The sequence below is a fragment of the Ptychodera flava genome, assembly GCF_041260155.1.
Source record: "Ptychodera flava strain L36383 chromosome 23 unlocalized genomic scaffold, AS_Pfla_20210202 Scaffold_23__1_contigs__length_28996876_pilon, whole genome shotgun sequence".
NCBI classification, from domain to species: Eukaryota; Metazoa; Hemichordata; class Enteropneusta; family Ptychoderidae; genus Ptychodera; species Ptychodera flava.
Window position 1 is genome coordinate 21,007,232 of NW_027248277.1, and position 13,645 is coordinate 21,020,876.

Consider the following 13,645-nt stretch of genomic DNA (forward strand, 5'->3'; position numbering starts at 1 on the left):
ATTCAGAGTGAAAATTTGACCAAGCTATGTCCCGGTAGGAAAAGGCAGCTTATGGTATGTGACGTTTTCCCCTCTTTCATTTGCAGAAATAAAAGTAGAAATTGAACTACAAAGTGCAAGATGACAATACTGTGGTTTGGATAATGTATGTTGTCAAGAGTGTATGTTTTCTGTGAGACTTTAAAACATTTTGTAATCATGTGAGAAAAAGAATATCCATTTCAATCCTCAAAAGGACCTGGGATCAGATTTCTCACTGAAGGTGGGAGGGAAGTCATGCGAGCTTGCAGCTCTTGTGAGACAAAATATCCAAAATGAGTCTGAGGAATCTTATCCCAGGTCCTTGGGGAGTGAGTTGATATTTATCCCTCACCTGGAATGAGTATTCTCCTACTGAAGGCACTTCCCAGCATGGATCCGGATATACTGACATGGTCTTCAGACAATGCATCTATGGTATCTGTCTCAGTCTGTCACAGTCAAATCATATCATATCATATTATAATTTGGATTAAATCTTGGAAATCAAATCGTATTTCTAAAAATGTCAGGATAAAGTAATCTAAATAATGTCAAGATATATCATACAAATCAAGCATATGTCAAATCGCATTGAATATTAGCTGCATTGCATCATGGTCCAACACACCATAATTGTACCAGTATGTAAATTTTCAAACCATGAAAACCGTGATTGTTATGTTATTTATCAATAGTGGTAGTGAAATTGTGTTGTAAAAGAATGCTATTTATTGTGACAGTTATGAGAGAGAGAGAGAGAGAGAGAGAGAGAGAGAGAGATAGCACAAACTGGAAGTAGATAAAGTGAGAGAGAAAGACGGGGGCTGAAAAGAGTGATTAAAAAAAGAGAGGAAGATGATAAGGAGAAAGCTGGGAGAGGTAAGAGAGAAGGGTTAAGGGACACAGACAGAGACACAGAGAAAGAGAGGGAGGCAAGTTTAAGGTAGAGAGCACACCAGTATTGCTCACCTTGTGTACTTGATGTCCACCACAGACCATGAGAACACAAAACACCATTGCAATGGTAACTGAATCCACCCACAGCAAAGATGACAATCTGTGTACGTTTAATACAGGATATCAACAATAGTGTCTGTGATCACATGACAACTGGATGTACCAAAAAATGTCACCTGCTCACTTTCTGTGGGGAAAATATGAACAATATCAATCACAGTGCTGTTATTTGTGTTATTGCCCCAGTGGTATGTGCCATGTTTATTGACGTTTTCCTTTCACAATCAATTTTTCTGCTTCTCATCACATCTCTTGACAATTATTTGTGTGTTTGTGATGATATGTCAATTATCCACTGATGTTGAAAACTCAGAAAATTAAATCAAGGTAGGATGCACATTGGGATTCAAAACTTCATCTTTCACTTTCGAGATATGTAGTTGCTATATAAACAGCGCCCTCATCACTTTACAACAGAACTAACAACTCTCATGACAAAACAGCTTTTTCAAAAATAAACTGTCATGTGCTATTGATGAATGAATATTATTAGTTCATCATATTAATTTTACATTTTTCTAAGGCGTGAATAAGATATCAAAATTGTTATGTTAGGTAAATGAAACTCCATAGATTACAAACTTAGATGATAACAAATGAAGAAAACTTATTAGTGATTGCATTGTGTACTATAACGATAAAATGAAAGCGGGAAACAGAGTAACATTACAACAAAAAACTTTCTTTTTTATGCGTAAAATAACCAGTACTATGGTTCTACTCTACAATAAAAAGGACGCACTTTGTTCAAGAGATCAAGTACACCAAAAGAGATCATAGGATGATGGCGCAAACAAACACATACCGTATGCACAAACATGTACAGAAATATACATACTTCTATTTGCACACATGGTTTTGATTGCACCGTTGTCCATTTGAATTCCTGGTTTGGCCCATTATTTGTACTTCCCTTAAAATATAAAGATGGAATTTCGAAAGCATACTCACCTCCGACATCAATAATGTGAGATGTTGAGTTGACTGTTGATGGCAGATTGTCAATGACATAACACTGACATTGCTCTGTGGTTGGATGGGTGACACAGTGTGTGAAACTCTCCATGAATGGGATAACTTGTAGAGTGACAAGAACTGTTGTACACAGACACAGAAACACACTGAATGTTGTCATCACTACTGCTACACTGTAACAGTTGCATTGACTATAGTTACACTGTTGCATACTCTGCATACAATTTTTCATTAGTAATTGCTACACTGGATTTATCTTGAGGTGTACAATGTTGCTTTAACAATATTGCAGTGTTGATTTGATAATGACACTCACAGTCCCTCCATAATAGACTGTGCTACACTATGTTGCATTCAAGAGTTACTTCCCCACAGCAAGCTTGTTAAGTCTTGGATGGTTTAGGTCAAGGTTAAATACAGACCAGTGGTTTGTCTGGAAATGGTGTACACATACTTGGCCAAGACAGTGATGAAGTCACAACTGATTTAATAGGTGATAACATAGATCCTCAAGGGTCGGCAGTGACAGCTAACAAATAAATATTTCCTCTAAACCTTCTGTAAACATGAACAAGGCTCACTGATGTTGATAAGTCAACAGTGTAAAGGCATTACCATGTACCGGTATTTTTTGACAAAAAGTTATTGTTTATTGCCTTTTCCAATTGTGCTATAATGCCAATACAGCATGGTTATTTTCATGTCAATGTCTTGACAAATCAGATGACACTCTTTGTGCCATAATATTATCCTGGTACCATATATTTTAATATATCTACATGTCAAATCAGATAATCTAATTAAAACATATTCATGCGTTTTTGTAACACGTAAAATGATATGTGATGAAGTTTGTACATACATTGCAACAGAGAGTTGTATACATAAGATTATTTGTGTACTGTTTTGACTAAAGTCTATATATTCACTCCTGGAATCACTTTCTGGTTCACTAAGATGTGTGACAATTGGTATACTTATACAGAGCTTTCTCTAACCATGTATTAATGGCACTAAGTAGGTATCTATTTAACATCCACAATTGGTCATGCACCTACCAATGTTTACCGCCAGGAGTGCAGGCGTAAAGGGAATTTGATATTTTTTGAGCCATGTCAACTTCCCCACCCACAGGCTACAAAAACAGGTCAAATACCCAAGGGTGGGGGAAAATAGAGTTTGTATGTAGATAATTGAGGACTTGATAGAGTCAAAAGTCTAGACATGGTGCGTAACGTGGCAATCGAATTCCCTTGTCCCAGATACGATTTGTAAATATTCCCTGTTACCCCTCACTCCCCCACTTTGGTGGAAAACACTGATAGGTGCATCACTTTCAAAACTTTTCCATTATTCTGGTATGCTCTCATCAAACAGTCACTTCCAATCACATATCATCAAAATTAACTTCGATCATAAATGATACTTTCGCCAATTTTGTTTTGTTTGTCAATACTACCGGTATGTTCTTGTTATACTCCCAAAAAATATGTTCAAACAACAACTTTATAGTTTGTCAACACAGTGTCCATATGTGTACTATGCACTGTTATTGTTTACATTTCAATACTAGTCCAGGTCAGAATTCACTTGTCAACTCTAACAATGCAGTCCGAGTTGACAAGCTGAATACTATGCAGCTCAACATGTTTTGAGGAGTAGAACAAGAAACTGTAATGGCATTAAAAAAATTGGTGAAAACAATTGTCCAAAGCTACAGCCACTGGCCCTTTAAAAAGTTCTCTTACAGTAAATGTAAAGGACATTTCATTCCGAACTGTGAAATAAAAGATGGCAACATTACTTCCTTCTTTAAGAAGACAAGGAAGGTGACATCATGACATTCTACACAGCACCACTTTATATGTTTGTTGTGGATATTAAAAGATCAAAATCATCAGCATGTCACTGAAAGATTGAACAGGTCACACAAGCAAGAAACATGGTACAAAATAAAATGTGATAAACTTGGCATTCTAAAGCATTTGTACTCGCTGGTTAATTTGTTTGTTCGTGCGCCACCACCATTTGGGTATATGAAGTCTGTATAAAGCAACACATGTCCTTTTGTATTCCAAAGCAGAACCATTGATATAGAAGAAGATCAAACAATCCATCTGAATGTTTTCAATGTGATACGCAAGCAGTTTTAAATTTCCACTCATATCACCAAGTTTTGTTGAAGAGATGCATTGTTTGTAAACCTGAAAATTGAACATGTGCACATGTCATGGACCTTTACCCTGCAACCCCTATTTCAATATGTAGAGGTCTGACTTTGCCACACAAAACAATACAATTGGACACAACCACTGAGGTGAAAGTGTTCAGCTACGGCTGTCCCTGTACAGATATCTGATCTATAAGTGTCACAGGGATGTCATTTACACATCTTTCACTTGTACTGGATAAAGTTCTTTCTTCTGAAGTTTGTGTGACTGAATTTGTTGCATCGTTGTCTGAATCATTGCTGTCACTGGAATCTCCTCTGTTGTACTTGACTGTGAGGGCGCTCTATGTCCAGCTCTATCACCCTCGGAAGTGTAGGTATTAACATTTTGAGTTCTCCTTTGTGTACCTGACATGTACTGCACACTGTCTAGTAAAGGCACGGCACTGCAGGAGACCTGTGAGTTGTGGGTTCTGCGAGTTCTATTGTGGTGTTCGCGGGATTGTGTGATCAACTGCTGTCCAGCAGCAGTGGCAGTCTCTGATGGCGAATACGGAGGTGGCTGATCAGCATATGCAGGAACAAAATCATTTGCATAGCTGTACGGAGGTGGAATTGAAGGCACGTCTCGTAAATTTACAAACATTTCGCTACTTCCTGGTAACGTATACACCGATATGAAGTTACCGTCATATGTTGGAATATAGCTTTCCATCATCGGACCAGAGTGATTGAGCCTCTGGTGTCGGTCGGCGATTCCTCTCTGTCTCTGACTTCTGGTGGCAGCATCACGTATTCCAGCACCTCTCCTTGATTCAGCCATCCTGGCATGACTCACTCTCCCGTCCCAGCCAGAAATTGGCCGTAATCAGGGAGGCTGGCATGTTGCTGGGGGCGGCTGACATGATGCCTGGCCAAGTTTTGTCCTCCGGTAGTTTCATTGGTGTGTGCATCACGTCTCTGTGTGTTTCTCTCCCCTGAAAGATTCCTTTCGCTGCTCACACCACTCCTTTCATTATCAACACTGTCACTATCTTCAAGCACCCTCACTCTGTTTGGAAGGTCAGCTTCCAATATATTTTCACCTGCCTGAACCTGTCTCCGTTCATTGCGACACTGCGTTAACCGTGATACGCCCGTTAATGCCGCCTGTGAGCTATCAACCTCTGACGACCTTTCAACTTGTGCTCTATATCTTTCCGACCTTTGCACCTGAGAACTGCCAACCTCTGACCTTTCAACTTGTGAACTGTCACCTTCTGACCTCTGAACTTGTGCAGTTGTCATCAATATATTCCCAAATGCTGGAGGCTCCTCAGCATGTGTGTGTTGGCCTTGGGAGTCTCTCAGTGGGTACGCCTCTGATGAGAAGGGATACGTTTCCATGGGCTCTTGGAAATATGTTCCATATGGAGGACGTAAGAAGTTATGGGCTTGCCGGCTTCCCAAGGTGTAGGAATGACCTGAAAAAGTGGGTAGATGGTGTTAACCTTACAGGTACTGTCATTGATATATTAATGTTATTAGTCTGCCTTTGACTTTGGACCTTTCTGAGCATGTGCAGTTTTTCCCTTAACTGTACACTAGTACATTTTAAATGTGACGTCACCCACTGTGTACGCTGAATTTTTTACGCCAAGCTTGAGAATTAGGTACTTTTCAAAAAATCACCAAATATTCTAGAGTTGGTTAGCAATCTCAAAACTTGGCAGAAATATTGTTTATAAACCCAGGCAAATATTCATCTAAATTTTAAATATTATAAATACTGCATTTCATAGGTGTCAATACTAAAGTTCAGGTCAAATTGCAGAGCACTGAAAACACAAAAATATAATTAATTTTAATTTAAAATCGCCTGAAAAATACTTTACAGGCAAGAATAGATAAGTAACCTATTGTGTAGCAAAGATCATGTGGATCGATCGAGTAGTCAAGAGTCAAAATTGCTGTTTTAAAGTGGTACACTCAGACGTGGCAAATTCGCAACTAATGACTCAGTGGCGAAAAGTAACGGTCTGGTCATTCAAATGAAAATAATATTTAATCACATGCAAATTAAGGCTTGGCTGTCTGAGTGGGTATTGTATTTGTGAGCTCCTGACAAATTCAAAGGCAAGGGGCACAAATTAAAGGAATGCAAAAAATAGTGTCAAGGACACTGAAGCTCCTCAAGTGTGAGGCCAGTTGAAGTAGCGACGGTTGTTGGTAAGCAGTAATTGACTTGGAGGCATGGGGTTGGCATACGGGATACAAAAGATTTGTATTAGATACATTTAATTGTATATACGGCATGATTTGGCGCATTAATATAAAATAAGTTGCATACATGAACACCAATCTATCCTGATGGAGTATGTGGTGGTTTATTATTGGGCCACTAGTAAAGTGAGTAAGCGACATTTACTGCATTGGAATGCAGGAGAGCCACCGCAATTTCTCTGTCAGCACTCTAGTGAAAATTGCTTCATTGTGTTTTTCAACATTTACATTTGTAGTATACAAGTGAATTGCATTTTCACATTGATCTGCTTGACCAGAAAATTCATCAGCCTTTGCTGAAGTAGGTTTATATCTTCTTGTGTATATTGGCCAACTCTGAGACGATTAAGTAATTCTGCAAAATGTTTACCATCTTTCTGTCTGCACAGGCGCAATAGAGAAATAAATATGCAAAAAAGATGAAAGGCTACAGTAGTATTTGTGAAATCGAGCTCAAAGGTCATCGAAGTCATGTGACATTTTGTCAAAAAAAAATTGTATCCCATAGTTATCCCTATATACCAAAAATCAGACCTCTAGCTCTATTGGCTTGCACAGAATTAGATATGTGCATAATTAATAAGGTACAGGATATGGCACCATACGGTCTCCCATCATACTTTGAATGGTGTAGCACTTGTGGTTATTGAGTTATGGCCATATATGTATATTTGGGTTCAAAGGTCAGCCAGGTCACATAATATTTTGTCAAAAAAATTGTATCTCATAGTTATCCCTTTATACCGAAAATCAGACTTCCAGCTGTATTGACTGGCCCAAAATTAGATACATGCATAATTAATGAGGTACAGGATGCATCATCATTAGGTGTCCCATCATACCAAATATGAAGAGTGTAGCCCTTGTGATTACTGAGTTATGAAGAAATATCTATATTTGATTTCAAAGGTAATTGAGGTCACGTGACATTTTGTCATAAAAATTGTATCCCATAGTTATCCTTATATACCAAAAATCTGACCTCAAGCTCTATTGGTTTGCCCAGAATTAGATATGTAAATAATTAATGAGGTACAGGATGTGTAGTCATATGGTGTCAAATCATACCAAATATGAAGGGTGTATCACTTGTGGTTACTGAGTTATGGACATATATGTATATTTGGGGTCAAAGGTCATCAAGGTCACGTGATATTTTGTCAAAAAAATTGTATCCCATAGTTATCCCTACATACCAAAAATCAGAACTATAGCTCTATTATTAAGCCCAGAATTAGGTATGTGCATAATTAACACAGGAAGTGGCTGGTCATGTGACATTTTGTCGAAAAACTTTGCTCCCATAGTTTTCTCTATGTACCATAAACACACTGAAGTTGATAGCCAGTTAGAGTGAAATCCGATCAAGTTGCAAAACTTAATTAGCCAAGGTATTGTGTATCAGCGATTTTTACAACATTAACAGCTGGGCTTGATGTGGTCTTGTTTATATCTTTAATCAGCTACACCTCTCAGTTACACATCACACCAGGGCCACTCCACTGTACCCAGACAGAGAAACATAAACAAATCACTACACTTTGCAATGTCATGTATCTTTCTTTTTTATTCGTGATGAACAAATGAGCTTGAAAGTTCAGGAAGGTTTTGAAATTTTCGCTTGTCCAGTCTCAGTGAATCTACATATTAAACAATTTTGGGAATTCCTGACAATGGGACACAATGATAAGTTATCTGTTGCTTACAACGGTCTAATCATTGCAATCCTAGTTCTTACAGATGAATCGAATCATGAAATACTGTAAGGGAACATTCTCATCACAGTCTACCCCAAAAACAGAACGAAAGAGAAAGTGCTAGAGCTGTTACAACTTTAAAAATACCTTAAAGCTTAAAATAGAAATAATAGTGAAAAATTTGTCTAAATGGTATAAATGAAATGAGCTACAAGTAATAGAACACATCATAATCATGTTTGCAAGTGTTTCAGTGAAAAGGATGCCTTGTAACAAACTGCCTTTTTTACGTTTTATTAGAATCGTTATGTTGAAAAGGTTCTTGCAGTGCACCATTGAGTCCAATCAGGAACATTTACAAATGTATTTTGAACATGTAAGTTTATATGATGCTGGTCTAGCCGGTCAATTCCCAAAGCTACCTGAACTTTCACGCTCACTTGTTCATCACAAATAAAAATGAAAGATACATGACATTGCAAAGTGTGGTGATTTGTTTATGTTTCTCTGTCTGACATTCATGGAGTGGCCCTGGTGTGTTGTGTAACTGAGAGCATGTAGCTGATTAAAGATGTAAACAAGACCACATCAAGCCCTGCTGTGTTAATGTTGTAAAAATCGCAGATACACATCTACGGAAGCTAGTTGGCCAAATCTTGACAGAAGGAAGTCTTGACAGAAGGAAGTAAAGTTGAAGCCGCCATTTCTAGTTTTCAATTCTAATAGCTTCTCAGTATATAAAACTGAGGAGCTAAAAATCCAGTGAAAAAGACGAATTATAAATAAAGTGATGGATTGGAAATGTATAATGAACTTTTGCAAAGATACCAGCTGATACATACACATGCTGGTAATTACCAGTATATTGATTGCACAAATGCAGTAATTTGATTGGTCTAGACATGCAAAGAATCATGGTATATTCATGATATAGCATGGTTGGTACAGTTGAGAGCTCTTGGCAATAGCAAAAATCCTTTTATGGTGTTCCAACTTCCATGCCAGAATTCAGTATACTGTATGATATAATAGCAATAAAGCACACCAAGCGACAGTATCCCCTCAATTTTGACCAGATCACTTCATAAGCACTCAATATCACTCGCGCATTTATGTCATTGACAATATGCCAATCAATTTCCCAAACGACAATACTGAAAATCACCTTATTTCTCTACTAACAAAACAAGAGTTATCTGTTAATGAACAACTTGCAGATTATATTTTTACTTTATATAAACAAAAAAATACCTACTAGTTATATTTATTATTAGCTACTATTATTACACTGTAATACTTTATCTTTATTGAAGAAAATTTTAACTTATTTTTGTATCACACTTTTATTGCCACAAATGTGATGTAAATCCTATATTTACAAGCAAGCAATAAAAAATATTATTATTATTATTATTATATGTCATGATATGGTCAAAATCTTGTAGTATATCCATATTGCTGGGTGTGCTTTATTGCTTAATTCTAAAACAGCATTATTGTTAAAGAGATTTTCGACCTCTGTCACATATCCAGTACTCATTGTATACAGATAGCATGATTAAGAAGTAGGTCACCTTGAACTCTCTAGCCAAGCGTACAGAATCAAAACAGAATTTGCTTCACTACAGTATACAGTCAGTTGATGAGTCATGTGACATCATGAACAGTATCTGCAATATCTTGCTGAGGGGCCTTATCTGCTATCAGCTCGGTACATATGTCCCAGAGTGGTTTAACCGACGCACCGATGCACAATGGCTGCTGCTTCTGAATGCAAAGTTTTGGAAGAAATTGGTGAAGATTTCTTGTGTTGTACCATCTGTCTGGAGCAGTTCAAGTCTCCTAAAATTCTACCATGTCTGCATACATTCTGTGAGCAGTGTTTAGTCACACTGGTTGAGAAGACTGGATCTCTAAACTGTCCAGAATGTCGACAGCAATATCAGCTTCCTGTTGGAGGAGTGCCAGCGATAAAAGGCAACTTCTTTATCAGCAATCTGATTGAGATATTCAAGCAACAACTGGAGTCTATGCAGGGAACTGAGATCAAATGTGGAGGCTGCCAACAGAATACGGCTACTCACAGGTGTGTGGAGTGCAAACTTCATTTTTGTAACAACTGTAAAAGGCCACATGAAAATGTTCCAATGACACGGACACATCAACTAATGACCATTGGAGAATATGAAACAGCAAAATCAACCAGTCCTGTGACACTTCAAGCAGTGGAATACTGCAGTGTTCATCCCAAGAATGAAATTGAATTCTACTGTGAAACCTGTCAGGTACCTGTTTGTTCAAACTGCACCATAGTCAAACATCGCATACCAGAACATGTACACAGAGACTTGAAAGATGCAGCAGATGAGTATCTTACAGAATTGAAAGCCATGGTTGACAAACTGAAAGTGAAAGAACAGGAAGCTGAAAAGAACAAAACCTTAGCTAAGCAGGTAAACAATCACCTTACAGAGAAGTGCAGCGGAGAAGAAAGGAAGGTGAGAATGAAAGCAAAAGAAATCATCAAGAAAATAAAAATAGAAGAGCAGAGACTGATAGATAAACTGAGAAATAATTACAAAATGAAAATAAAAAGAGCAGCTGCTGATATCGATGAGATGGAATTAAAACATGGTAATATTAAGAGTGCAGGCAATTACATAGAGACAATGATGCATCATGGGAATGCTGCTCAACTTCTCTCCACAAAGGATGATGTCAGCACTCGTATCAAGCAACTGATTACCATGGAAACTACAGAGAAAGCTGAACATGGCGAATTTATATTCACACCACATGATAAATTCTCTGAGCATGGCATTCTGGGAATTCTTGAATCTCAATATGACATTGAAATCTCCAAGTGTACGGTTGAAAACATTCCAAAACAACTCCTGAAAGGTTACTCTGCAGACCTACTGATAACAACCAGAGATTCCACAGGAAAACAAGTCATCCCAAAACAACAAGTGAAAGCCAAGATAAGAAAACCTGATGCATCATGGGAAGACATCAATATAGATGACAACAGAGATGGTACACACAGAGTTACAGTGGCTGGACAATTGGATGGAAAATATCAAGTTACCATGACAATAGGAGATCAACCAATACCAGGCAGTCCCGTTATCATACCTATCATCAAAGGATTGGTGAAGACCATTGGCAGTCAAGGAAGTGCTAAGGGACAGTACAGCTTTCCCTGGAGTGTGGCCATAAACAAAGACAGAGACATTGTCACTGCTGATCATGACAATAATAGGTTGCAGATTATGACCAGAGAGGGAACATTTCAGAAAATTTTGAAATTTAAAAAGTTAAAGAAGCCTTTCAAACCATGTGATATAGCTATATCAAGTGATAATAAATACTATAGTTCAGATTGCAACAATAAACAAGTAGTTATCAGCAATGAGAATGGATATGTCATCAGATGCTTTGGACAAAATGAGTTGGAAAATCCATATGGTATTGGGATTAGTCCTGTAGATGGCAATGTCTATGTGACAGACAAGGGTGGGCATTGCGTCCGGGTGTATACACAACATGGTAAATATCTTAGGTCCTTTGGGTCAAAAGGTAAAGGTATGGGGCAATTCAATGATCCCTTGGGTGTAGTCATTTCAAGTACAGGAATGGTATTTGTGGCAGACTACAGTAACCAGCGAATCCAGGTATTCAATGCAGATGACCAGTATTTGTATTCCTTTGATTGTCAGAGTGGGGATGGTAAGATGAGATACCCCATGGGAATAGCAATTGAAAATGATAAATATATCTATGTTACTACTGGTAGCTATTCTAGCCCCAGCAGTCTACTGAAGTTTGAGAGTAGTGGTAAGTTTGTTTGTCGTATTGATAGTGATAGTGATGGGCTGAGCTGGCCCAAGGGTATAGCACTGACAGATGATGTACCTTGCAGGGTGGTTGTAGCAGATACATTAAACCACTGCATCAAAGTGTTTGTACAGTGATAACATCACTGTACAATAAATTGTACCAGATTGTGTTTTGTCGATTGATATTGACAAAATCCAAAGACAGAGATCCAGTGATATTTCAATGTATTTCTTTTAAATGCAGTGGTTGATGCAGTAATGATTTGTACTGAATATTTCTTCTTCATTTGTTCACAACTCAATCATAAGATTCAATCATTGCTGAGGAAAGGCAAAAATCAATTTTCTTACAATAGTATTGGATTTAGGTTTTTTCTTTGGTAAAAAACAAAGGCTTGTTCATGTTTCGATCAAACTCAATCACATATACGGTAATTGACATTGCTTTGTATAGTTTGCACATAGTTAAAATATTAACAAGTTTCAGAGACATTTTTACTTTTACTTCATTCATTAAAGCAACTTTGTATTCACATTATCTGCTTCCATTATTGGAAAAAGTGACTTTCTTTTGTATTTCACTCGCTTCATTCGTTAGAACAAAAATGGGTAGATGGGGTAATTATGTGTAGAGAGAATTCTTGTGTCTTTACTTTGGGAAGTTCAGGAAGAATGTGCCTTGGGGACAGATATTCCAACTCTCAAATTGTTACAGTTCTTTTCTGATCTACCACTTGTGGTTGCTCATTTTAAAACTTTTGAAGTAAGAAACATTTTCACCATTCTAAGATTAACCATTGTGATTCATTTGTTAAGTTTCTGACCACTGAATTTCAACACCACATTCTGTATTAATTATAATTCTAAAGATATTGTGGGCGGACAAAAGACTTTCAATGAAATAAAATTTACAATTGAAAAGACTGATTGTTTCAACAGAATAGTTTTGATCATAAAACAAGGTCAGAAGTTCAGTGAGTCTATTAGGTACCATACTCTGATAGTTTTGTATACATGATAGTACATAGGTATAGGTTCCTTCTGCTTGGAAGTTTGATAATTGGTGACAATTGAACCGAAAGTTTGTCATATGTAATGATCAACAGTGTGAGAATATTGCTTCTATGTAATTCCACTCCATCTGTCATTGTGTTTGTACAGATATATCTGACAATAGTTGGGGATTGAACCGTTGATTTCATGATAATAGGGGAAATGCCATGCTATCTCGGACAGAGTGAAATGAATAGATCTCTGATGCTACGAAAGCGTTCTGTGACATAAACTCTAATTGGATAATAAACATTCTTTCAAAGATGTTATCCAATGGCGCACTGTGTGGTACATGGACCAAAACTACAAAGTGCCGGATGACAGAGCTGTGGTTTGGGTAATGTATGTTGTCAATATAAGTGTATGTTTTCATCCTGTGACTTTCCGTCTTGAACACATTTTGTGATCATGTGAGAAAAAGAATATCCAATCCCCCTAAGGACCTGGGATCAGATTTCTCACTGAAGGTGGAGATAATGTTTTAATCTTATCCCAGGTCCTTGGGAGTGAGTTACTATTTATCCCTCACCTGGAATGAGTATTCTCCTACTGAAGGCACTTCCCAGCATGGATCCGGATATACTGACATGGTCTTCTGACAATGCATCTAT

At 37.5% G+C, this 13,645-nt stretch overlaps 2 protein-coding genes across 2 annotated transcripts in view; both read right to left on the reverse strand.

Moving 5' to 3' along the window:
- LOC139123597 (uncharacterized) overlaps window positions 1-2,263 on the reverse strand; it is a 33,734-nt gene extending 31,471 nt beyond the window's left edge. The window contains exon 1 of the mRNA XM_070689764.1: window positions 1,990-2,263. Within this exon, the coding sequence (XP_070545865.1) occupies window positions 1,990-2,245 (256 nt within the window). The 5' untranslated portion in view covers window positions 2,246-2,263. The remainder of the gene's footprint in view (window positions 1-1,989) is intronic.
- A 2,754-nt stretch (window positions 2,264-5,017) lies between these two features.
- LOC139123599 (uncharacterized) overlaps window positions 5,018-13,645 on the reverse strand; it is a 19,919-nt gene continuing 11,291 nt past the window's right edge. The window contains exons 5-6 of the mRNA XM_070689767.1: window positions 13,564-13,645; window positions 5,018-5,646 (exon numbers count right to left, since the gene is read on the reverse strand). The exon at window positions 13,564-13,645 is cut by the window's right edge and continues 15 nt beyond it. Of these exons, the coding sequence (XP_070545868.1) occupies window positions 5,018-5,646; window positions 13,564-13,645 (711 nt within the window). The remainder of the gene's footprint in view (window positions 5,647-13,563) is intronic.